Raw genomic sequence first — 27,262 nt, 5'->3', positions numbered from 1 at the left:
ACCTTTACAAAACATCTGTTCAAAGTTGCAAATTTCTGCTGCCAAAAAAGTCTTAGTTGAAATTTGCAGGTTCTCTATTTTCTAACTGTCAAAATTTGCTCTCTCTCGCGCTCTCTTCTGCTGGCTGTGTGTTGGCAAAACATATGATTTGTGGTTGTTGTACAAAGGAGACCACCTTTTTGATTATTTCGCCTTGGTAGTAGCTGTACACTACCTGGGTAAATTTGTGTGTGTACCACCCTCCAATAATTGAAACACGTGGTGGTTCACAATAAAATCTCTTTTAGAAACACTTGGCAACCTTGCACAGCTGATACGATTCAAACTAATTTCACAACAGATTGCATCGCTCTCTTCAAGATATTTCAAGCTTTTTATTTAAAATATATCGTTTGCCAATAAATTTAAAACCACATTAAATTTTATAAAGGTTTTCTCGCAGACAATTTCAATAATAAATTGTATGTATGAATGTTATGCATTTGCCAATAAGCCGCAAAGAGATGGATGACACACCTTCTATTACAGTTTTCTTCTGATTTTGCGGCCAGACAGACGTAAACATTAGTGTTTATTTTTTGCCGAAATATTCTGGAAGTAATTAGAAAGAAAAATCAAATGCAAGCAAAGTAGGGCCAGGCCTCCTAAGAATGTAATTGGAAACGTTTTGCACGAAAATGGAAAGCGGCGACGAGGTTGGTAACATTTCATAACATGTCAGAAATAATCAATAACTATGGTTTTTTTTTGTTATATTTAACAGATTCAATTATGTCAAAGTGTTGAGCCTCACGAAGAGGAGGAGACGGTCAAGTCAAAAGCAGTTGTGAAGTTTGCCCAAGTACAGGCCCCGGTGAAATTTAATCGCTTGGAGTGCAACACCAATCTTAATCTGCCACCCTCGAATTGGTTGACAAGTGCGGATAGCAATTATGGACTTCAACAGGCCCTATACCATAATCCCGGCTTTGCCAGTTTTCGCATGGCCCACATGTTTCCCGATTGTGTGGGTGAAGTCGATGTGGTGGCCGATGCGGAAAACATAAAAAAGTTGTTAAAGTTACCCTATGCCTCAATGGGGGCCGTAAGCATGACCGTGCATAAAGTTGGTAATACTTTATTGCTGGATGAGTTCGATATACAAAAGTATTTGCTAAGGAAGGCCGATGATGACTGGACCTGGTTGAGGACTTTTATAATGGAACAAATACTGTCCTATGGAGATGTGGGTCATAATTTTTGTTTGAAAGATAAATCGCGTGAGGCAATACAAACCAAAAATTTACTTTCAAAATTCTTGTATTACTCCCTGAAACAATCGCCTAGTTGTGAGGTGACAAAGACCTCCGCTACGGAAGCAAAGGAAAAGCAAACAGCATTACCGCTTACTGGTCCACTTTTGCCAGAGCCTAAAGTTGAAGAAAACGTGCCAGATCCCAATTCTTCGCACGTTTTTCAACGTAATGTGGTGTGGACATTCGAGGATATACGCATGCTTATCGGCACCGATATGCCCATATTTGGCGGTCCAAATAGGCCCTGCATAAGTCTGAGACTTCGGGATATGGCCAAACCGATTAATGTCCTCACCGGCATAGATTACTGGCTGGACAATCTGATGTGCAATGTACCAGAGGTGGTAATGTGCTATCACTTAGATGGCATTGTACAGAAATATGAAATCATAAAGACAGAGGATTTGCCCCATTTAGAAGATTCACAATTCTCGCCGCAGGTGGTGAAAAATGTGGCGCAAAATATTCTGTCTTTCCTCAAGGCCAATGCCACTAAGGAGGGCCATACCTATTGGCTGTTTAAGGGACGTAATGATGATGTAGTCAAGCTATATGATCTCACCACTTTGTGTAAAAATCAGCAATCCAATGCAAATGACGAGTGCGATGATACGCAGGGGAATCCATTTACAGTACCGGTTGCCATGCTGCTATATACGGTGGCACGTAATATGAAGAACCGCCATGCTCAAATTAGTGCAAAGACAGCCGGAAATATAAGGGCATTGCTGGATAATTGCATTAAATTGTTGCCCAAAGAGAAGTATCCACAAATTGTTACCTCTTCTCATTATATACTCTCGGATTTGCATATTCCCGCGGGCATAGATCCAAAAGATCCAAAATTTGATGTTTGCGATAACGACTCAGATACTCAGTCAGTTTATGAAGAGGAGGAAGAAGGGGACGAAGAGGATGATTTTGAATATGAGGATACATTGAATTTCCGCCAACTAAGCAAGGAACAAAATGTGGCTGTACAGAATATTTGTGACACCCTCAAAGACATTACCTTCGAAAGTCAACCAAAAACCAAAATGGACAACCAACGCCCTTCTCCCTTGATAGCCTCCATTGAGGATAGATGTTTGATTTCTTTGCAACATATAAATCAGGGCCTTTCCTGCTTGCAGTTCTTCAATAAAAATGAGGAGTGCTTCATCAAGGAATCTGAAGCCAGAGCCAAAGATGAGGAGAAGCAAAGAATACTACACGAAGAACAGAATCCTAATATGGCCAAGCCATTTAAACCCATTCCACTGCCCTATGAGACTCTCAGTTCTCCCTCCAAATGGGAAATGTCCTCAGAAAATCCAGCCATTACGCCTGAGCTCGAGACAAAAACCAAGAAATCCAAGTTAAAAAAATCCCACAGCAAAGACTTAAAGCCATTATTAACCTCACAAACGTCGGAGACCCATAACATGCCTCCCCATCAGATTGCCGTCAGTTTCAACTCTCAACTCTTTGGCTCGTGGAATGTCCATTTAAAGCTTCTATTGCTGGAAAAGGCCTGCTTAACCTATGCCACATTGGCCGAACACAACTATGTGCAGCAGAAATTTGGCCTAAGTCTGCGTTACATCTACAAGTCATGCAAGTGCCAACATGTTGTACTTAAATATGTCTCAACCATGGTCTCGCAAAAGCGATGTCTGCTGGGAAGAGCCGGAGATTGTTTATTTCAAATGGCCAAGAATTGGGAAAATATAGATGAGAATCTAAAAGATTTTCACAAGTCACACAAGGACGAGAAATACATTGACAAGGAGTTGGAAAAGGAATTGGGTAAGTATTGTATAAATGTGTATCTCGGAAGAAGAAAATGTCTTGATATATTATGCTTTTAACCATTTTAGACATAGAGTCCTGTCCTGAGCTCATAGTACCCCAAGAAAATGTCGAACATCTTATGGTATCAAGCTGTGCTTGCTACGAGAATGCTTTGGAGGAGGTGAATAATTCAGCAAGCAAAGATAACACCGATGAGGAGGCTTGCCATGAGCTCTTGCGCCGTTTGGGAAATGTGCGCAATGAATTGGGTGTGAAATATATGTTTTGGTCTCAAGAACAATATACCAAACATATGGAGGAGATTTCCGAGAATAACGCTGAGCAACAAGAAAGTGTACAGAAGCTTAGCGACGACCTTGACGACCACAAGGATGATAAGACTTCCAAGGAGGATCCTTTGTTTTTGAAATTGGCCATGAAATCATATGATTGCCTGATACGCGGTATAAAGGCCTTTGGCTTGGTGCAAGATAACGTCAATATGGCTTTTCTCTATTGCAATATGGGTAGATTTATGCGCTTTAGAGCTCATCTCGTTATAAACAATGAAAAGTAAGTACACCCACACTTATATGATTGCGTGTTTAAAGGGTAGATGTTCTTATACAGTTCTTGTTGTTCTATTTAAGCCTTGATGTCATACAACAACAGAAGAGATTTTACAATGAAGCATTTTCCTACTATGAAAAGGCCCAAGATGTATTAGGTTCTCGCAAATCCAATGCTGAACTATGGGATCTGGTTAATTGGGAACTATCTACTGCCACATTTACTTTGGCCAAGCAGCTTCAGGATTGCAGCAGAGCAGACGAGGTTTGTGACATTTGAGTTGGGTCCAAGGCAAATTTTTTGTAACTCTCGATTTTCGTTTCAGGCTTGTCGCATTGACTTGGAAAAGGAAGTCTTGGATCTCTTGCAGAAATCGTTAAAACTCTGCGATGTTGAACATCCAGGTTCAAGACAAATCGTTTATACTTATCGCTCAGGATTAATTCATCAAAGGTAAGTGGAAATTCATATTCTGTACACAACAAGAAAATGAGTGTAAGGAGATAGATTATGCAATTCTTAATGTTCTGCTTGAAAATTTTGGGATGGAGTGGCTGCGGGCAAAAAAAAGCATTATTGTTGTTGCAGCCACATTATTGCAGGTAGGCATCACTACTTGGTCAGCTACTTTTAGTTGTTGTAGCCAAGTTCGTTGGAAGTACACACATTGATATGTTCTGAGATTTTTCTAATCTGGCCATGGTCTTGAGAGCTATCTCCAGAAATCTGGCCGTTTCAATTAGAGCGGTACATAGCAAATCTGCAGTTAGTTTAGGTTTAGGTTTATCCGGATCCGTACATTGGGGAACCTTTCATCTGCTAATTGCGCTCACTGCTTTTGGTCGGGAAATTTGGTCCTATGATAGGCATTCGATTGTTCGGGATGAAGCGGGCGGTGAACATAATATGTTTTCGCTATGGTCCCTGAAAAATGGAAACCTTAGGTTCATTGTGTTCGCCCTAGAAGAGAAGAGGATAAGAAACATACAGATAGACATCCACAAGTACAAAGCATTAGAACGAGCAGAATGGTAGCTAAAAACCAACGCATAGGATAAGAAACATTAATCCCAAGGCAGCTGGTCAGGGGCTGTTGCCTCACTTTAAGTGTTTTGTCATGTGTTTTTTGGTAAGACGAAGAGATCTTTACTGTTCGCTGGGACTGCATACATCACTGGTCGGTGTTTGATGTGGTGGGAGAATTTTCCCACTTACTCTGGCTTGATGAGTATAGCGATAATGAGTGCGTTGCAAGGTAGTGTTCCAACGTAGCCAGCAGTGCGTCACAAGTGTCGTCATCGTCGGTCTATGTGACCCCTCCAACTTTTCGCAAAATGCAAAATTTGCCCATAAACATTCCATTAAGGAACAGGGGCAAACTTCTGCCATAGAACTAAGTGCTGTCCGCTCCAGGTTTAAGCTCAATCATAAGGGTCATTCTTTTTATAGTTGAGTCCGAATGGCGTGCCTCAGTGCGACATTTCTTTGGGCAGAAGTTTCTTACATGGCATGTGGCCGGCATTAGGAGATGATAACCACCGCTGAAAATATATTCTGATGTTCTTGCCAGCATTAGAACCCAGACGTTCAGCGTCTTAGGCCGACATGCAAACCTCTGCGTTAAGGGGGCCTCCCTCTGCCTTTTTCTAACCTCGAATTTTGGCGTGTTAGTGGCGGAATGTCTTGCAATTGAATTGTAACAGCCTACGAGGTAAGATCGATTCCACGGCAGCCGGTTGTACGTACCGGATTGACCCGATGAAGTCCTTCATCGGCAAGAGTTGCCGGCTCAGCTGTGAGCTACCGGGCGCCTCCACAGGTTGCGGATAGTGGAAAGCTGCAACGCCAGTCGCGGACACTCAGCGGTATCGAGCGGATAGTCACAGTGAGAGGCCGGGCGGCACCGGCTCTTGCACAAAAACTGAGTGCCTATGATGCTCGATGAGACAAGGCTAGTTATTGGCGCATTTAAATAACCAATGGACTAGGAACGAGCTTGCTCATCTACAGGACTACAGGCTTGACTAGGTTCGCCACCTCCACATGAAAATGTGGCTGCAACAACAACAACTACCCCTATCAGGGTTTTGTTGGAGAATTTCGCAAATTTCACAGCGTGACGACTGCTTCGTGCCCTCATCATTGCTTACATTGGCCGAGGCCTTAAATATATCAAGTCGTGCTATAGAATGGTCCTCATGGTTTTTGACTTATTCCAGGCTTTTGATACGGTCAGCCATGCTATGCTGGGAATACTACTGGACCAATTAACAATGTACAGATTTGCAAATGAATCCCTGCCATGATTCATTTAACAATTTTATCTTTCGCCGCTTATGTTTGTAGTTGTTTTGATGCAAAAACACGTAAGAATTCGTAATAGATTCTGATTCAGAAAAATGTGTTAAATATAATTGACAGCAGATATTTTTGTCACACGTTATCACTTTATTTGCCATAATCTATATCCACTGTAATCATATTTAATTGGCTATGAATTTTAAATCAGCTATTAAGGCTAAATGGTCAGATGGAAAGACTACTGATGGTATGGCAGTGTTAGCTTTCAGTTCCTCATTCGTGGGCAAAGGAGCAAATTGTTCCACTTCCAAACGATCGCACTGGTAAAATATATAGTCCAGACATGCAGCAAATAAATGTGTATAATTGGTATATTCAGGAGTACCACAAGCCGATTTAATAGCAAATGGTTGACCTAGAGAAACATCTTGCACAGCCTCTTCAGCATCTAAATGAGGCAAAAAAAAAAGACAATTAGAAATGTTAACCACCATTTGGTTTTTCCCAACAAGACTTACTGCTACTCCAATCTATGAAATCCTTATCCACAAAACGCTCTGTCATCAAGCGATAAATGCCACATTCGGGAACGCTATTGAAATCCCCACAAAATACAATAGCCAATTGTTTTTCATTTTCTAGATTAAATTTCTGTAGGGTCTTCTTATAAATATCCTCAAGATAAAGCATAGAAAATCCAAACTGTAAAAGCCGTATGTGATCGGCATCGGGATGGAAATACAAATGGGTATTGGCCACCAAAATGTACCGTTCATTTTTCATTTTCAACAAATTTAACTGTAATGTTGTACTACGATTCCAGATGCGTTCGACCAGCTTTTTATTGGATTGAATTTTTTGCCACAAATCCTTAAAGGCCTCCAACGTATTAAGTTGCTCGCCAATATTTATGCTATAGCTTTCAAGCAAATCAAAACGATCTGTACGAAAGAATGTGGCTATGCCCTCACCACAGGAACCCTTCTCGGCAATTATGCCCTTAAAGTTTTGATCTTCAAGCACCGGTTTCAAATCGTATTCAAAGATTTTTTTATCAACCTCTTGCAGGCAGATAATATCAGCATTATAACCCAACAGTTCCTTTATATACAATTGTTTGCGATATTCCACCTTTAGAGCATAGGCTGGACAGTAGGGAAATAAATAGGAGCGAGAATAGTCACTGTCTGCATACAAATCGGCTAGGATGTTGTAGGATACCACACGAAAAGAGTCATCTTGCAGGCGGGTTTGGGTGAATAGGTGTCTTGTTTCAAAAGGACACTGACCAGGTCCTGCTTGGACCTCGTTTTTGCTTATATGCTCCACGGCAGGGCCGACATTCCCAGCCGCATTGCCAGGTGTCAAAACAAATTTTAGCAAATGACCCACATCTTCGTTGGAGGTTTCGTAAAAGAAGCCTTCTCCACATTTGGACCAGTTGGCATGTTGAACATTGCCGGAAGGAGGCTGTAGAATTGAAAGGGAAATTAATTATTTCTATCTGTCTAACTTAGTAATTTATTTACCATTTTTCCTTTAAACCATTCGGCCTTGCAGAACGCTTTATCCGTGTACTTCATTTCCAACTTACTTGGATACACGGCAAATCCAGCCATTATACATGTTGGCAAAACCAAATTGACTATCCAAGGCTGATTTAGCACCACATTATAAGTCTTGTCCAGAATGTGCAAAGTCAAGTTGGCTGAGTTGTTATTTAGGATTTCAGCAAAAGTTAGATCTTCCAGTTTATCATTGCTTCTCCTAAACTCTACGATCAACTATGAAGGGACAGAACATGGCATATTTTTGGGGTGTTTTTTCACTTTTCATTCAAACTTACCTCTCCACTGCCATCTGTTACGGTTTCGGACAAAGGTTCCTGAACTTCAGCCGGCGATTTGCGTTTCACTTTTTTAAGTTTCTTGTTGAATTGCTTCTCAATATTTCCACGTATGCGAGTTAGAGCACCTTCTAGCTTTTCATCCAGTTTACGACAGAAATTGAAGTCCCTGTCTATGTTCAGCTCTGCATTGGTGTAACGAAAGTTTATGTGTAGATCTTGGCTATTGGCGTCATTACGCAGGTACACCCTATCGACCGTCATTCCAATCTTTCGCTGACAATTAGAGGCAGCAGCAGCTCTTGTTTGGTTGCAAATAAACTCAAATGGCTTTAGTTTTAGGACAGACCTTAGCATAACGACTAGGCTGACTGCATCTCTTGTGTTTGTGGGTATTTCTTTGACCCACACATGTTTTCTCATTATATTTGCTTTTGACGTTTATGTATAATCAGCTGTTAGTCTAGTGTTGCCAAATCAAACTCATAGCCAACCATGGCCTTGTTCGCTTTCGCTTGTACTACAATATAATGCGGTTAACGGCGAAGGTTAACCCTTTCAGACCAGAAAATAACACTTCCACCGATTTGTATGAAATTATCAGCAGGTGCTTATTTTTGTGCCGTAGTTATGTGAAAAATACAACAAAATTTTTTGATCCTTAGATTCTGAGTAAAGGACATAACACGTTTGTGTGCCTTAGGTTTTCGGTTTTTACATGTAAATAAATATTTGGAGTATTTATGACATATTAAAGTCAGATAGCACGATCATGTACGGGGGGTCTGAAAGGGTTTAATTTATAGTGGAAGTCTTAATTTAGACTCGCCGAGACAACTTTGGACATTTTGGTGTTACAGTAGCGTTAAACCAAAGCACTGGTAATCCAATTTTCCAACTAACCCTGGGGTTGGTCGCAAGAAAAAAAAAATTTTAGTAAAAAAGAATATGAAAGCCATTTTATGGATTCGGGCCTGGGACTCCCATCCCCTAAACCGGACATATTTGCCGACCATGGCAATATAGGGGTAAAATGAAAAGTATTCGGCAGTAGAGTACGAAATTGATATCCACTTTCGGGGCCAAGTGTCTGGCGATCTGTCCCATCCCAAAATTTCACCCAAACTGGACTGGAAATCACGGCAATCACGGCATAGTGGGACTTAAACGAAATGTAATGGACTCAAATAAAAGCTATTTGAGAGTAGAAAACGAATCTGATATCCAATTTCGGTGTCAAGTGCTTCCATGGTCCGCCTAAACCAGACATGGAGGCCACCTCAGGGTTCGAATCCTGGCAAGAACAACAAATATATGGTAATATAGGAGTAAATCATAGGTATTTGGGGGTAGATCGCTCATCTTATATTTTCTTTTGGGGCCAAGTGTCTGGGATGCCTCCTTACCTCTCAATATGACCTCTTAAACGGAAATATTAACCAACTATGGCAATACATGACTCAAATAGAAGGAATTTGGAAGTAGGACACGAATTTGATATACACATACACAGGGCGAAATGTTTGAGGGGTCGTCCCGTCGTGAGTTTGCAACTGCTGTTACTTCCTTAGTGTTGCAAACTTCACAATTTCTCAGATTGGATTTGTGAGGAAAATCTCTTTCCATGGTGGTGCTAGTTGAAGCAATACTGTAAAGGTTGCTATGAAAAACATTGCAAAATCCAAGTTTTTTGGACGTAAAAGTTCAAGGTCATTTTCAAGGCCGAAACTGCTGTAACTCCTTCATTTTTTGGAATTTTCAAAATTTTTAAGCATTCCGCAGTTTGAAATTCGAAGACGATTCGAACAATAAACAGAATTACTCGAAATTTCACATTTTATTTTTTTTGCATTTTTTTAGCAAAGGCTAACCCCTTACGAAAATTTTAAATTTTTGATGCGAAAAAATTTTTCCAGTTGAATGTTCAGTATTGAAGATTATGGCAAAAAAATCGGTTTAGAGCAACTCCTATGTGTTTTCATCAAGAAACAAGCTCAAAATCGCACAACCAATTTCCGAAAAATCCTAAGAAAATCAAAGTGAGTTTAAAATTGCTGCAACTTCCTTAGTTTTGAGAACAACAACATTTTGAGGACATCATTGGATTCGTGAAGTAAATCTCTTACCGTAAGGATACAGGTCGAAGCAATTTCTATTGCTATTTTCTTGAAAACTTGAGAATATTACTTCAAAATCGCAGAATGGATATCCAAAAATTCAAAAAAAAACCAACGGTAGTTTGCAACTGCTGTAACTTTCTTAGTTTTGCCAACTTCAAAAGTTTTCAGACACCGTTGGATTCGTGATGAAAATCACTTTCCGTAGAGGTGCTGCATAAAGCAATACTGTCAAGTTTTCTTCAATAAACATCGCAAAAACTAATATTTTTGGGCGTAAAAATTCAAGGTCGTTTTCAAGCCCAAAAACGCTGTATCACCTTCATTTTTTCGAATTTCGAAAATCTTCTAGCATTCCGCAGTTCGAAATTCGAAGACGATTCGAACAATAAACAGAATTACTTGAAATTTCACATTTTACTTTTTTGCATTTTTTTTAGCAAAGGCTAACCCCTTATGAAAATTTGCAATTTTTGATGCAAAAAAAATTTTCGAGTTGAATGTACAGTATTGAAGATAATGGCAAAAAAGTCGGTTTAGTGCAACTCCTATGTATTTTCGTTGAAAAACAAGCTCAAAATCGCATAGTCAATATCCGAGAAATGCAAAGAAAAAAAAAACAAAGTGAGCTTGCAACTGCTGTAACATCCCCAGGTTTGCGAACTTCTAAATTCTGAGGACATAAGAATAGCGGGGCTAACATAATAAGGATTAGAGCTCACATAAAAGCTAAGCACTCCCCAGGATTGTTTCATCTTCTCTCTCAGCATTTAAAAACTACTTTGTTTTCGCCAAATAATTTTAAGTAACCCCCCGCACCCCCACCCCCCAAAGACAACAAATATCTTTTTGTGATTTTTCGAACATCTTCCAGCTAGAGATCATATTTATTTATTTATTTGTTTATTATACAATTATAAGGCACACGTGGCCGATTAACAATCACAATATTCAGCATTTCTTATAATACTCCATCCAAAAACAAATTTATAAATAATTTAATTATAATCTTAATAGTCAGCCCTATTATCGGTTAAGTGAATATAAAAAAAAGTTTCGTTCCCAGCAGCAATGATTTCTTTTCAAAGAATAGCATAGCAAAGAACGTATAAAAGTTCAGCAAGTGTGTGCTATTATTCAATCCCATGGCAGCCGGCTGTACATACCGGATTGGCTCGATGATGTCCTTCATTGGCTGCAACGCAGTTCGAAGACGATTCGTAAAATAAACAGAATTACTTGAAATTTCATATTTTATTTTTGTTTAATTTTTTTTAATTGAGTATACAGTATTGAAGATAATGCCGAAAAATTCGTTTAAGTGCAACTCCTATGTATTTTCGTTAAAAAACAAGCTCAAAATCGCAAAGTCAACATCCGAAAAATGCTAAGAAAATCAAAGTGAATTTAAAATTTGCTGTAACTTCCTTAGTTTTGAGAACTTCAACATTTTAAGGACACCGTTGGATTTGCAAAAAAAAAAAATGTCTTACCGCAAAGGTGCTGGACGAAGCAATACCCCTTCCTATTTCCTTGAAAACTTAAGAATATTGCTTCAAAATCGCATAATTCATATCCAAAAAATTAAAAAAAAAAACCAACGTGAGTTTGCAATTGCTGTAACTTTCTTAGTTTTGCCAACTTCAAAAGTTTTCAGACACCGTTGGATTCGTGAGGAAAATCTCTTTCGGTAGTGGTGCTAAATGAAGCAATACTGTAAAGTTTTCTGTGAAAAACATCGCAGAAACCAATATTTTTTGGGCGTAAAAATTCAATGTCGTTTTTAAGCCCAAAAACGCTGTAACTCCTTAATTTTTTCGAATTTCGAAAAATTTTAACCATTCCGCAGTCCGAAATTCGAAGACGATTCGAACAATAAATAGAATTACTTGAAAATTCACATTTTATTTTTTTTGCATTTTTTTTGCAAAGGCTAACCCCTTATGAAAATTTTCAATTTTTGATGCGAAAAAAATTTTCGAGTTGAGTATACAGTATTGAAGATAATGGCAAAAAAATCGGTTTAGTGCAACTCCTATGTATTTTCGTTAAAAAACAATCTTAAAATCGCATAGTCAATATCCGGAAAATGCTAAGAAAATCAAAGTGAGTTTAAAATTGCTTTAACTTCCTTAGTTTTGCGAATTTCAAAATTCTGAAGACACCGTTGGATTCGTGAAGAAAATCTCTTACCGTAAGGGTACTGGTCGAAGCAATACTCCTTCCTATTACGTTGACAACTTTAGAGTATTGCTTCAAAATCGCTTAATTCATAACCAAAAAATTAAAAAAAACCAACATGAGTCTGCAACTGCTGTAACTTCCTTAGTTTTGCCAACTTCAAAAGTTTTCAGACACCGTTGGATTCAGACACCGTTGGATTCCGTAGTGGTGCCAGATGAAGCAATACTGTAAAGTTTTCTGTGAAAAACATTGCAGAAACCAATATTTTTTGGGCGTAAAAATTCAATGTCGTTTTCAAGCCCAAAAACGCTGTAACTCCTTCATTTTTTCGAATTTCGAAAATTTTCTAGCATTCCGCAGTTCGAAATTCGAGGACTATTTGAACAATAAACAGAATTACTTGAAAATTCACATTTTATTTTTTTTTGTATTTTTTAGCAAAGGCTTACAAAAATTTTAAAATTTTGATGCGAAAAAATTTTTCCAGTTGAATGTACAGTATTGAAGATTATGGCAAAAAAATCGGTTTAGAGCAACTCCTATGTGTTTTCATCAAGAAACAAGCTCAAAATCGCATAGTCAATATCCGAGAAATGTAAAAAAAATCAAAGTGAGCTTGCAACTGCTGTAACATCCCCAGGTTTGCGAACTTTAAAATTCTGAGGACACCGTGAAGAAAATCTCTTACCGTAAGGGTACTGGTCGAAGCTCGAATACTCTTTTCTATTTCCTTGAATTCTTCTAAGTTTTGCTTCAAAATTGCATAATTGATATCCATAAAATTCAAAAAAGAATCAACGTGAGTTTGAAATTGCTGTAACATCCTTTGCCAACTTCACAATTTTTCAGATACCATTGGAATTGGTATTTTGGTGTAGATTGCTCATCTTATATCTACTTTCAGGGCCAAGTGTCTGGGATGCCTCATTACCTCTCAATATGACCTCTTAAACGGAAATATTTACCGACTATGGCAATATATGACTCAAATAGAAGGAATTTGGGAGTAGAGCACGAATTTGATATAAACATTCAGGGCGAAATGTTTGAGGAGCCGTTCCATCCCAAATCACCCTCCAACAGGACTCATTTATCGACCATAAGAATAGTGGGGCAAACGTAATAAAGATTAGAGCTCACATAAAAGCTAAGCCCTCCCCAGGATTGTTTCATCTTCGCTCCCAGCATTTAAAAACTACTTTATTTTCGCCAAATAATTTAAAGTAAATTATTCCTAAGGGTTTAAACAACAACCGCATCCCCACCCCCCACCCCAAAGAAAACAAATATCTTTTCGTGAATTTTCAAACATCATCCAGCTGGAGATCATATTTATTAATTTATTTGTTTATTATACAATTATAAGCCACACGTGGCCGATTAACAATCACAATATCCAGCATTTCTAATAATACTCCATCCAGAAATAAATTAATAAATAATTAATTTCTAATCTTAATAGTAAGCCCTATTATCGGTTAAGTAAATATAAAAAAAAGTTTCGTTCCCAGCATCAAAGATTTCTTTTCAAAGAATAGCATAGCAAAGAACGTATAAAAGTTCAGCAAGTGTGTGTTATTATTCAATCCCAAGGCAGCCGGCTGTACATACCGGATTGGCTCGATGATGTCCTTCACTGGCTGCAACAACAACAAATATAAATTAAAACTCTTTGACTGTGGCTAGTGGATCATGATTCCGGATACGCCATGTATCCTCATCAACATCTTTGTCAAATTGATTAGGGTGCCCCACATACCCAAAGGCCCTTATGAAAATTTTCAATTTTTGATGCGAAAAAAATTTTCGAGTTGAATGTACAATATGGAAGATTATGGTGAAAAATTAGGTTTGGTGCAACTCCTATATTTTTCCTTAAAAAAAGAAGCTCAAAATTGCATAACCTATATCCGAAAAATGCTTAAAAATTCAAGGTGAGTTTAAAATTGCTGCAACTTCCTTAGTTTTGAGAACTTCAACATTTTGAGGATATCATTGGATTCGTGAAGAAAATCTCTTACCGTAAAGGTACTGGTCGAAGCAATACCCCTTCCTATTTCCTTGAAAACTTAAGAATATTGCTTCAAAATCGCATAATTCATATCCAAAAAATTAAAAAAAAACTAACGTGAGTTTGCAATTGCTGTAACTTTCTTAGTTTTGCCAACTTCAAAAGTTTTCAGACACCGTTGGATTCGTGAGGAAAATCTCTTTCGGTAGTGGTGCTAAATGAAGCAATACTGTAAAGTTTTCTTTGAAAAACATCGCAGAAACCAATATTTTTTGGGCGTAAAAATTCAATGTCGTTTTTAAGCCCAAAAACGCTGTAACTCCTTAATTTTTTCGAATTTCGAAAAATTTTAACCATTCCGCAGTTTCAAATTCGAAGGCGATTAGTAAAATAAACAGAATTACTTGAATATTCATATTTTATTTTTTTTGCATTTTATGAAAATTTTAAATTTTTGATGCGGAAAAAATTTTCGAGTTGAGTATACAGTATTGAAGATAATGGCGAAAAATTCGGTTAAGTGCAACTCCTATGTATTTTCGTTAAAAAACAAGCTCAAAATCGCATAGTCAACATCCGAAAAATGCTAAGAAAATCAAAGTGAGTTTAAAATTTGCTGTAACTTCCTTAGTTTTGAGAACTTCAACATTTTGAGGACACCGTTGGATTCGTAAAGAAATTGTTTTACCGCATAGGTGCTGGACAAAGCAATACCTTTTACTATTTCCTTGAAAACTTGAGAATATTACTTCAAAATCGCATAATTGTTATCCAAGAATTCAAAAAAAAAACCAAAGTGAGTTTGAAAATGCTGTAACATCCTTTGTTTTGGGAACTTTAAAAGTTTTCAGACACCGTTGGATTCGTGAGGAAAATCTCTTTCCGTAGTGGTGCCAGATGAAGCAATACTGTAAAGTTTTCTGTGAAAAACATCGCAAAAACCAATATTTTTTGGGCGTAAAAATTCAAGGTCGTTTTCAAGCCCAAAAACGCTGTATCACCTTCATTTTTTTGAATTTCGAAAATCTTCTAGCATTCCGCAGTTCGAAATTCGAAGACGATTCGAACAATAAACAGAATTACTTGAAATTTCACATTTTATTTTTTTTGCACTTTTTTAGCAAAGGCTAACCCCTTATGAAAATTTTCAATTTTTGATGCGAAAAAAATTTTCGAGTTGAATGTACAGTATTGAAGATAATGGCAAAAAAAATCGGTTTGGTGCAACTCCTATGTGTTTTCTTCAAGAAACATGCTCAAAATTGCATAGTCAATATCCGAGAAATGTAAAAAAAATCAAAGTGAGCTTGCAACTGCTGTAACATCCCCAGGTTTGCGAACTTTAAAATTCTGAGGACACCGTGAAGAAAATCTCTTACCGTAAGGGTTCTGGTCGAAGCTCGAATACTCTTTTCTATTTCCTTGAATTCTTCTAAGTTTTGCTTCAACATTGCATAATTGATATCCATAAAATTCAAAAAAGAACCAACGTGATTTTGAAATTGCTGTAACATCCTTTGCGAACTTCAGAATTCTTCAGACACCATTGGAATAGGCATTTTGCTGTAGATCGCTTATCTTATATCTACTTTCAGGGCGAGAACAACAAATACATATATGGTAATTTAGGAGTAAATCATAGGCATTTTGGGGGTAGATCACTCATCTTATATCTACTTTCAGGGCCAAGTGTCTGGGATGCCTCCTTACCTCTCAATATGACCTCTTAAACGGAAATATTAACCGACTATGGCAATATATGGCTCAAATAGAAGAAATTTGGGAGTAGGGCACGAATTTGATATACACTACACAGGGCGAAATGTTTGAGGAACCGTTCCATCCCAAAACACCCCCAAACAGGACTTATTTATCGATCATAAGAATAGCGGGGCTAACATAATAAAGATTAGAGCTCACATAATAAGCTAAGCACTCCCCAGAATTTAAAAACTACTTTGTTTTCGCCACCCCCTCCACAAAAAACAAAAAAATTTGTTTGTTATTTTTCATACATCTTCCAGCTGGAGATCATATTTATTTGTTTATTATACAATTATAAGCCAAACGTGGCCGATTAACAATTACAATATTCAGCATTTCTAATAATACTCCAACCAAAAATAAATTGATAAATAATTTAATTATAATCTTAATAGTAAGCCCAATTATCGGTTAAGTAAATATATAAAAAAAAAGGTTCGTTCCCAGCATCAATGATTTCTTTTCAAAGAATAGCATAGCAAAGCACGTTTAAAAGTTCAGCAAGTGTGTGTTATTATTCAATCCCATGGCAGCCGGTTGGTTGTACGTACCGGATTGACCCAATGACCTCCTTCATTGGCAAGGGCTGCCGCCTCAATGTACACCACACTGCTACAACAACAACAATATTATTCAACACTATTTGACTGACTAGTGGATCATGATTTCGGATACGCCATGTATCCTCAATACAAATCATGATCCACTAGCCAACAACATCATCTTTGTCAAATTGATTTGGGTGCCCTACATACCCAAAGGCTATTGAGTACGGTGTAGAGCACGTTTTTGTTTCGAAACAGGGCTCAATAAGTCCTCTAAATAATAACCGAAAAAAGCTTAAAAAAATCAAAGTGAGATTCAAATTGCTGTAACTTCCTTAATTTTGCGAACTACGAAATTCTGAGGACACCGTTGGATTTGTGAAGAAAGTCTCTTTTCTTAGTGGTGCTGGATGTATAAATACTGTAGAATTTTCTATAAAAAACATGGCAAAATCCTTTTTTTTTTGGGCATAAAATTCAAAGTCGTTTTCAGGGCCTAAAACGCTGTAACTCCTTAATTTTTCCGCAGTTTGAAATTCGAAGACAATTCGTAAAATAAACGGAATTACTTAAAAATTCATATTTTATTTTTTTGCGATTTTTTAGCGAAGGCTAACCCCTTACGAAAATTTAAAATTTTTGATGCGAAAAAAATTTTTCGAGTTGAGTGTACAGTAATGAAGATTATGGCAAAAAATCCTTTTTGGTCCAATTCCTATGTCTTTTCTTCAAGAAACAAGCTCAAAATTGCATAACCAATATCCGAAAAATGCTACAAAATCAAAGTGAGTTTGAAACTGCTGTCACATCCCTAGGTTTGCGAACTTCAACATTCTGAGGACACCGTTGGATTCGTGAAGAAAATCTCTTTCCGTAATGGTGCTGAATGACGTAATACTCTTTTCTATTTCCTTGAAAACTTTACAAGTATTGCTTCAAGTGTCGCATAACTGATATCCGATCTGTGTAGTGTTCATTGCTGTTACGAGAAGTTTAGCTGCGAGCTACAGGGCGCGTCGACAGGTTGCGGATAGTGGAATTCTTCATACGGAGTAGCTGCAATGACAGTCGCGGGTAATCATCAGAGAGTCTTGGTGAGAGGCCGGTCGGCACCGGCTCTTGCATAAATATTGAGTGCCTATGATGCTCGATATGACATGGCGAGTTATTAGCGCCTTGGTCCCGCGGCTATCGGTCCTTTGGACCGGAACGAGCTTGCTCACCTACAGGACCTTCACGAGGATCGTCACCTTCACATGCAAATGTGGATACAACAACAACATAGACTAATCTTGACAATATGGGACTTAAATAAAAGATATTTGAAAGCATTAAACAGTTCTGATATACAATTTCGGCATATTTCGACATATTTTCCGACCATAGAAATATAGGGGTAAAATGAAAGGCATTCGGCAACAGAGTACGAAATTGATATCCACTTTCGGGGCCAAGTGTCTGGCGATCTGTCCCATCCCGAAATTTCACCCAAACTGGACTAATCACAGCGATCACGGCATTGTGGGACTTAAACGAAATGTAATGGACTCAAATAAAATCTATTTGAGAGTACGAATCTGATATCAAATTTCGGGGTCAAGTGTTTGCAGGGTCCGCCTAAACCAGGCATGGAGGCCACCTCAGGACAAAGTTAGCATGTCCACCTATGGCGCTGAACACCTGGGTTCGAATCCTGGTGAGAACAACAAATATATGGTAATATAGGAGTAAATCATAGGTATTTGGGGATAGATCGCTCATCTTATATGTACTTTCAGAGCCAAGTGTCTGGGATGCCTCCTCACCTCTCAATATGACCCCTTAAACGGAAATATTTTTATGGCAATATATGGCTCCAATAGAATAAAATTTGGGAGTAGGACAAGAATTTGATATACACATTGAGGGTGAGATGTTTGAGTAGCCGTCCCGTCGTGAGTTTGCAACTGCTATAACATCCTTAGTTTTGCAAACTTCACAATTTCTAAGACACCGTTGGATTTGTGAGGAAAATCTCTTTCCGTGGTGTTGCTGGTTGAGGCAATACTGTAAAGTTTTTTTGGGCATAATAATTCAAAGACTTTTTCAAGGCCTGAAACGCTATAACTCCTTCATTTTGTCGAATTTCGAAAATTTTTAAGCATTCCCTAGTTCGAAATTCGAAGACGATTCGTCGTAAAATAAACAGAATTACTTAAAAATTCACATTTTATTTTTTTTGCATTTTTCGGATATTAGTTATGCGATTTTGAGCTTGTTTCTTGAAAAAAAACATAGGTTTGCACTTAACCGAATTTTTTGCCATTATCTTCAATACTATATAAACAATTAAAAAAAATTTTTCGTATCAAAATTTAAAAATTTTCTAAAGGGTTTAGCCTTTGCAAAAAAATGCAAAAAAAAATGTGAATTTTTAAGCTATTCTGTTTACTTTACCAATTGTCTTCGAATTTCAAACTGCAGAATGCTTAAAAATTTTCGAAATTTGAAAAAATTAAGGAGTTACAGCGTTTTTAGGCCTTGAAAACGACTTTAATTTTTTATGCCCAGAAAAACTTGGATTTTGCGATGGTCTTTATAGACAACTCGACAGTATTGTTACATCCAGCATCACTACGAAAAGAGACTTTCAACACGAATCCAACGGTGTCCTCTGAATTTCGTAGTTCACAAAATTAAGGAAGTTACAGTAATTTCAAACTCACGTTGGTTTTTTTAAGCTTTTTTCGGTTATTATTTAGAGGACTTATTGAGCCCTGTTTCGAAACAAAAGCGTGCTCTACACCGTTCTCAATAGCCTTTGGCTATGTAGGGCACCCTAATCAATTTGACAAAGATGTTGATGAGGATACTGGCGTATCCGGAATCATGATCCACTAGCCAGTCAAAGAGTTTTGACTTATATTGTTGTTGTTGCAGCCAATGAAGGACATCATCGAGTCAATCCGGTATGTACAGCCGGCTGCCATGGGATTGAATAATAACACACACTTGCTGAACTTTTATACGTTCTTTGCTATGCTATGATAAGATTATAATTAAATTATTTATAAATTTATTTTTGGATGGAGTATTATTAGAAATGCTGAATATTGTGATTGTTAATCGGCCACGTGTGGCTTATAATTGTATAATAAATAAATATGATCTCGAGCTGGAAGATGTTCGCAAAATCACAAAAAGATATTTGTTTTCTTTGGGGGGTGGGGGTGCGGGTGGGTTACTTAAAATTATTTGGCGAAAACAAAGTAGTTTTTAAATGCTGAGAGAGAAGATGAAACAATCCTGGGGAGTGCTTAGCTTTTATGTGAGCTCTAATCCTTATAATGTTAGCACCGCTATTCTTATGTCTTCAGAATTTAGAAGTTCGCAAACCTGGGGATGTTACAGCAGTTGCAAGCTCACTTTAATTTTTTTTTTGCATTTATCGGATATTGACTATGCGATTTTGAGCTTGTTTCTTGAAGAAAACACATAGGAGTTTTGCCATTATCTTCAATACTGTATACTCAACTCGAAAATTTTTTTTGCATCAAAAATTGAAAATTTTCATAAGGGGTTAGCCTTTGCTAAAAAAATGCAAAAAAATAAAATGTGAAATTTCAAGTAATTCTGTTTATTGTTCGAATCGTCTTCGAATTTCGAACTGTGGAATGCTAGAAAATTTTCGAAATTCGAAAAAATGAAGGAGTTACAGCGTTTTTGGGCTTGAAAAAGACCTTGAATTTTTACGCCCAATAAATATTGGTTTTTGCGATGTTCATTAAAGAAAACTTTACAGTATTGCTTCATTTAGCACCACTAGGGAAAGAGCTTTTCCTCACGAATCCAACGGTGTCTGAAAACTTTTGAAGTTTGCAAAACTACCAATTTTTGATGCGAAACAATTTTTCGAGTTGAGTATACAGTTTTTAAGATTATGGCAAAAAATTCGGTTAAGTGCAACTCCCATGTTTTTTCATTTTCATATTGACTATGCAATTTTAAGCTTGTTTCTTGAAGAAAAGACATAGGAGTTGAACTAAACCGATTTTTTTGCCATTATCTTCAATACTGTATATTCAACTCGAAAATTTTTTTCGCATCAAAAATTGAAAAATTTCATAAGGGGTTAGCCTTTGCTAAAAAAATGCAAAAAAGTAAAATGTGAAATTTCAAGTAATTCTGTTTATTGTTCGAATCGTCTTCGAATTTCGAACTGCGGAATGCTAGAAAATTTTCGAAATTCGAAAAAATGAAGGAGTTACAGCGTTTTTGGGCTTGAAAAAGACCTTGAATTTTTACGCCCAATAAATATTGGTTTTTGCGATGCTCATTAAAGAAAACTTTACAGTATTGCTTTATGCAGCACCTCTGCGGAAAGGGATTTTCCTCACAAATCCAACGCTGTCTGAAAACTTTTGAAGTTGGCAAAACTAAGGAGGTTACAGCAGTTGCCAACTCACGTTGGTTTTTTTTTTTTTTTTTTGAATTTTTTGGATATGAATTATGCGATTTTGAAGCAATATTCTAAAATTTTCAAGGAAATAGGAAAGAGTATTCCTTCGTCCAGCACCATTACGGAAATAGATTTTTTTCATGATTCTAACGGTGTCTTCAGAATTTTTAAATTCGCAAAACTAAAGATGTTACAGCAATTTCAAACTCACCTTGATTTTTTTAGCATTTTTCGGATATTGACTATGCGATTTTGAGCTTGTTTTTCAACGAAAATACATAGGAGTTGCACTAAACCGATGTTTTTGCCATTATCTTCAATACTGTATACTCAACTCGAAAATTTTTTTCGCATCAAAAATTGAAAATTTTCATAAGGGGTTAGCCTTTGCAAAAAAAATGCAAAAAAAAATAAAATGTGAATTTTCAAGTAATTCTATTTATTGTTCGAATCGTCTTCGAATTTCGGACTGCGGAATGCTAGAAAATTTTCGAAATTCGAAAAAATGAAGGAGTTACAGCGTTTTTGGGCTTGAAAAAGACCTTGAATTTTTACGCCCAATAAATATTGGTTTTTGCGATGCTCATTAAAGAAAACTTTACAGTATTGCAGCAGAGGTGCTGCAGTATGCAGCACCTCTGCGGAAAGGGATTTTCCTCACAAATCCAACGCTGTCTGAAAACTTTTGAAGTTGGCAAAACTAAGGACGTTACAGCAGTTGCCAACTCACGTTGGTTTTTTTTTTTTTTTTTGAATTTTTTGGATATGAATTATGCGATTTTGAAGCAATATTCTAAAATTTTCAAGGAAATAGGAAAGAGTATTCCTTCGTCCAGCACCATTACGGAAATAGATTTTTTTCATGATTCTAACGGTGTCTTCAGAATTTTTAAATTCCCAAAACTAAAGATGTTACAGCAATTTCAAACTCACCTTGATTTTTTTAGCATTTTTCGGATATTGACTATGCGATTTTGAGCTTGTTTTTCAACGAAAATACATAGGAGTTGCACTAAACCGATGTTTTTGCCATTATCTTCAATACTGTATACTCAACTCGAAAATTTTTTTCGCATCAAAAATTGAAAATTTTCATAAGGGGTTAGCCTTTGCAAAAAAAATGCAAAAAAATAAAATGTGAATTTTCAAGTAATTCTATTTATTGTTCGAATCGTCTTCGAATTTCGGACTGCGGAATGCTAGAAAATTTTCGAAATTCGAAAAAATGAAGGAGTTACAGCGTTTTTGGGCTTGAAAAAGACCTTGAATTTTTACGCCCAATAAATATTGGTTTTTGCGATGTTCATTAAAGAAAACTTTACAGTATTGCTTCATTTAGCACCACTAGGGAAAGAGCTTTTCCTCACGAATCCAACGGTGTCTGAAAACTTTTGAAGTTTGCAAAACTACCAATTTTTGATGCGAAACAATTTTTCGAGTTGAGTATACAGTTTTTAAGATTATGGCAAAAAATTCGGTTAAGTGCAACTCCCATGTTTTTTCATTTTCATTTTCATATTGACTATGCAATTTTGAGCTTGTTTCTTGAAGAAAAGACATAGGAGTTGAACTAAACCGATTTTTTTGCCATTATCTTCAATACTGTATATTCAACTCGAAAATTTTTTTCGCATCAAAAATTGAAAAATTTCATAAGGGGTTAGCCTTTGCTAAAAAAATGCAAAAAAAATAAAATGTGAAATTTCAAGTAATTCTGTTTATTGTTCGAATCGTCTTCGAATTTCGAACTGTGGAATGCTAGAAAATTTTCGAAATTCGAAAAAATGAAGGAGTTACAGCGTTTTTGGGCTTGAAAAAGACCTTGAATTTTTACGCCCAATAAATATTGGTTTTTGCGATGCTCATTAAAGAAAACTTTACAGTATTGCTTTATGCAGCACCTCTGCGGCAAGGGATTTTCCTCACAAATCCAACGCTGTCTGAAAACTTTTGAAGTTGGCAAAACTAAGGAGGTTACAGCAGTTGCCAACTCACGTTGGTTTTTTTTTTTTTTTTTTTGAATTTTTTGGATATGAATTATGCGATTTTGAAGCAATATTCTAAAATTTTCAAGGAAATAGGAAAGAGTATTCCTTCGTCCAGCACCATTACGGAAATAGATTTTTTTCATGATTCTAACGGTGTCTTCAGAATTTTTAAATTCGCAAAACTAAAGATGTTACAGCAATTTCAAACTCACCTTGATTTTTTTAGCATTTTTCGGATATTGACTATGCGATTTTGAGCTTGTTTTTCAACGAAAATACATAGGAGTTGCACTAAACCGATGTTTTTGCCATTATCTTCAATACTGTATACTCAACTCGAAAATTTTTTTCGCATCAAAAATTGAAAATTTTCATAAGGGGTTAGCCTTTGCAAAAAAAATGCAAAAAAAAATAAAATGTGAATTTTCAAGTAATTCTATTTATTGTTCGAATCGTCTTCGAATTTCGGACTGCGGAATGCTAGAAAATTTTCGAAATTCGAAAAAATGAAGGAGTTACAGCGTTTTTGGGCTTGAAAAAGACCTTGAATTTTTACGCCCAATAAATATTGGTTTTTGCGATGCTCATTAAAGAAAACTTTACAGTATTGCAGCAGAGGTGCTGCAGTATGCAGCACCTCTGCGGAAAGGGATTTTCCTCACAAATCCAACGCTGTCTGAAAACTTTTGAAGTTGGCAAAACTAAGGACGTTACAGCAGTTGCCAACTCACGTTGGTTTTTTTTTTTTTTTTTGAATTTTTTGGATATGAATTATGCGATTTTGAAGCAATATTCTAAAATTTTCAAGGAAATAGGAAAGAGTATTCCTTCATCCAGCACCATTACGGAAATAGATTTTTTTCATGATTCTAACGGTGTCTTCAGAATTTTTAAATTCGCAAAACTAAAGATGTTACAGCAATTTCAAACTCACCTTGATTTTTTTAGCATTTTTCGGATATTGACTATGCGATTTTGAGCTTGTTTTTCAACGAAAATACATAGGAGTTGCACTAAACCGATGTTTTTGCCATTATCTTCAATACTGTATACTCAACTCGAAAATTTTTTTCGCATCAAAAATTGAAAATTTTCATAAGGGGTTAGCCTTTGCAAAAAAAAATGCAAAAAAAATAAAATGTGAATTTTCAAGTAATTCTATTTATTGTTCGAATCGTCTTCGAATTTCGGACTGCGGAATGCTAGAAAATTTTCGAAATTCGAAAAAATGAAGGAGTTACAGCGTTTTTGGGCTTGAAAAAGACCTTGAATTTTTACGCCCAATAAATATTGGTTTTTGCGATGTTCATTAAAGAAAACTTTACAGTATTGCTTCATTTAGCACCACTAGGGAAAGAGCTTTTCCTCACGAATCCAACGGTGTCTGAAAACTTTTGAAGTTTGCAAAACTACCAATTTTTTTCAATTTTTGATGCGAAACAATTTTTCGAGTTGAGTATACAGTTTTTAAGATTATGGCAAAAAATTCGGTTAAGTGCAATTCCCATGTTTTTTCATTTTCACATTGACTATGCAATTTTGAGCTTGTTTCTTGAAGAAAAGACATAGGAGTTGAACTAAACCGATTTTTTTGCCATTATCTTCAATACTGTATATTCAACTCGAAAATTTTTTTCGCATCAAAAATTTAAAAATTTCATAAGGGGTTAGCCTTTGCTAAAAAAGTGCAAAAAAAATAAAATGTGAAATTTCAAGTAATTCTGTTTATTGTTCGAATCGTCTTCGAATTTCGAACTGTGGAATGCTAGAAAATTTTCGAAATTCGAAAAAATGAAGGAGTTACAGCGTTTTTGGGCTTGAAAAAGACCTTGAATTTTTACGCCCAATAAATATTGGTTTTTGCGATGCTCATTAAAGAAAACTTTACAGTATTGCTTTATGCAGCACCTCTGCGGAAAGGGATTTTCCTCACAAATCCAACGCTGTCTGAAAACTTTTGAAGTTGGCAAAACTAAGGACGTTACAGCAGTTGCCAACTCACGTTGGTTTTTTTTTTTTTTTTTGAATTTTTTGGATATGAATTATGCGATTTTGAAGCAATATTCTAAAATTTTCAAGGAAATAGGAAAGAGTATTCCTTCGTCCAGCACCATTACGGAAATAGATTTTTTTCATGATTCTAACGGTGTCTTCAGAATTTTTAAATTCGCAAAACTAAAGATGTTACAGCAATTTCAAACTCACCTTGATTTTTTTAGCATTTTTCGGATATTGACTATGCGATTTTGAGCTTGTTTTTCAACGAAAATACATAGGAGTTGCACTAAACCGATGTTTTTGCCATTATCTTCAATACTGTATACTCAACTCGAAAATTTTTTTCGCATCAAAAATTGAAAATTTTCATAAGGGGTTAGCCTTTGCAAAAAAAATGCAAAAAAAATAAAATGTGAATTTTCAAGTAATTCTATTTATTGTTCGAATCGTCTTCGAATTTCGGACTGCGGAATGCTAGAAAATTTTCGAAATTCGAAAAAATGAAGGAGTTACAGCGTTTTTGGGCTTGAAAAAGACCTTGAATTTTTACGCCCAATAAATATTGGTTTTTGCGATGTTCATTAAAGAAAACTTTACAGTATTGCTTCATTTAGCACCACTAGGGAAAGAGCTTTTCCTCACGAATCCAACGGTGTCTGAAAACTTTTGAAGTTTGCAAAACTACCAATTTTTTTAAATTTTTGATGCGAAACAATTTTTCGAGTTGAGTATACAGTTTTTAAGATTATGACAAAAAGTTCGGTTAAGTGCAACTCCCATGTTTTTTCATTAAGAAACAAGCTCATAGTCGCATATTTTAAATATTTTCAATTTTTGATGTTAAAAAATTTTTCGAGTTGAGTATACAGTTTTTAAGATTATGGCAAAAAAATTCGGTTAAGTGCAACACCTATGTTTTTTCTTTAAGAAACAAGCACATGGTCGCATAATTTAAATATTTTACATATTAAAAATTTTTTTGAGTTGAGTATACAGCTTTAAAGATTATGGCATTTTTGAGTTTGGCAATTTTCAGCGGTGGTTATCCACTCCTTATGCTGGCGACATTTGTGAGAAATAATATGGCAGCCATATTAAAACTTTCCCCAAAGAGTTGTGGCACCAACCCGGCTAAAAAAACAGAGTCATTCATTCATTCATATCATTGAACTTAAACTTGAATCGCACAGCAGTCATGGATATGTGAGAACTTTGCCCTCGTTGCCCTAATGGAATGTTCATGGGCAAATTTGCATTTGCATTGACTTTTACTAATTTTCCGTGTTGTGTTTTCTTTATTTTTCCCCATAGAATTGCCTCTTTTCATCACAGTCAGCTGCGCAATAATTTCTCCGATTCAACAACGTTGCCGAAGACCACACTACAATTGTGTAAATATCATTACGAAAAGGCAGCCAGTATTTTGGATGGCTTGAGAGAAGCTGCTGATTATTTGGTGGTGCAGCTGGAACGTATATCATTGCAAGAATTTCTGGCAGAAAGTTAGTATATATAGAATGCTAGATAATAGCCGCCAACAACAGTCTACACAAAAACAAAAAAAGTTTACCAAAAAACCTTTTTACCCCCACACCCACTTTCTTTAGAGATCTCACTCAGTTTTTTGTGCTGTTTTCTAATTTGAATTTTGTTTTGTTTTTTTTTTTTTGTCTTCTAATTGTGCATAGATTCGCTTCATAATAGCCAGAAAATTAAGCATCTGCAGCAAGTACTTGACACATGTCTCAATTCCAAGCCACTATTCGAGTACGCTTTGAGTAATTGGAATTCATCGGCTGATAATGGCCAACAACCGGCAGCAACCGCCAGCAATGCTGCGGCTGCGACAGCAGCCGCTGGTACCAGTAATGGCGATGCTGAGTTTCAAAAACACATACTCTTATTTGAGAGCCGCTTACAAAACGCCTTGAAGACCCTCATCAAGTTGTGGCTCACCGCTAAGGATCCCAAACAAAAAGCTGATCTATATAAAAAGATGTATATGGAAACCTTGAATATTAGAAAAGTAACAGGGCCGCAGCACGAGCAGACAAGCGTCGATGTTTTGGCACAACAATTTGCCAATCTATTGGAGAGACTGACACAAATGGAACGAATACATGCAAATAATTTAAATAATAACCACCACCACAACAACAACAACAGCAGCAGCAACATCAACCATGGAACTAATAATAATACTAATTAAAAAAAAATAACTGCCAAGCAGTTGCACATGTTAACCTTATAGTTTATTTTTGTTTTTAATGTGCTATTCACTACTAGTACTTCTAACTCTTAACTTTAATGAGAAAAAAAACACACCGCAAGAAAATCACCTAGTATATGTTTCGTCGCCTTTTGTTTATGCAAAAACCAAAAAAACAAAGTTATTTAAAAAAAAAACAAAATAAAACACACTTTTTTCAAAA

The 27,262-nt window shown here is 36.4% G+C and overlaps 2 protein-coding genes across 2 annotated transcripts; one reads left to right on the top strand and one right to left on the bottom strand.

Moving 5' to 3' along the window:
- The first annotated feature begins 510 nt into the window (after window positions 1–510).
- LOC106088964 (erythroid differentiation-related factor 1) lies at window positions 511–27,262 on the top strand. The gene is made up of 7 exons (XM_013254681.2): window positions 511–695; window positions 764–3,083; window positions 3,155–3,641; window positions 3,719–3,902; window positions 3,964–4,091; window positions 26,142–26,332; window positions 26,519–27,262. The coding sequence occupies exons 1-7, from the start codon at window positions 678–680 to the stop codon at window positions 27,037–27,039; spliced, it is 3,849 nt and encodes a 1,282-aa protein (XP_013110135.2). The 5' UTR covers window positions 511–677; the 3' UTR covers window positions 27,040–27,262.
- Window positions 6,064–8,219, bottom strand: LOC106088965 (2',5'-phosphodiesterase 12). Its single transcript, XM_013254682.2, has 4 exons — window positions 7,786–8,219; window positions 7,469–7,723; window positions 6,458–7,409; window positions 6,064–6,387 (listed from the first exon to the last, which is right to left on the bottom strand). Exons 1-4 carry the CDS (start codon window positions 8,206–8,208, stop codon window positions 6,122–6,124), a joined length of 1,896 nt encoding a protein of 631 aa, XP_013110136.2. The 5' UTR covers window positions 8,209–8,219; the 3' UTR covers window positions 6,064–6,121.

This window comes from Stomoxys calcitrans, chromosome 1, assembly GCF_963082655.1.
Source record: "Stomoxys calcitrans chromosome 1, idStoCalc2.1, whole genome shotgun sequence".
Taxonomy (NCBI): domain Eukaryota; kingdom Metazoa; phylum Arthropoda; class Insecta; order Diptera; family Muscidae; genus Stomoxys; species Stomoxys calcitrans.
The sequence above is the reverse complement of the archived record's forward strand: the minus strand, read 5'-3'. Positions and strand labels throughout refer to the sequence as shown.

Bases quoted from the DNA above. Each gene is read 5' to 3' on its own strand.
- LOC106088964 (XM_013254681.2), top strand. The intron at 3,084-3,154 runs GTAAGTATTGTA...TAACCATTTTAG, and splicing joins GGAGTTGGAAAAGGAATTGG to ACATAGAGTCCTGTCCTGAG. The intron at 3,642-3,718 runs GTAAGTACACCC...GTTCTATTTAAG, and splicing joins CTCGTTATAAACAATGAAAA to CCTTGATGTCATACAACAAC.
- LOC106088965 (XM_013254682.2), bottom strand. From the start codon at position 8,208: ATGAGAAAACATGTGTGGGTCAAAGAAATACCCACAAACACAAGAGAT. The intron at 7,410-7,468 runs GTAAATAAATTA...TCAATTCTACAG, and splicing joins AATGGTTTAAAGGAAAAATG to CCTCCTTCCGGCAATGTTCA. The intron at 6,388-6,457 runs GTAAGTCTTGTT...TGCCTCATTTAG, and splicing joins TTTCATAGATTGGAGTAGCA to ATGCTGAAGAGGCTGTGCAA.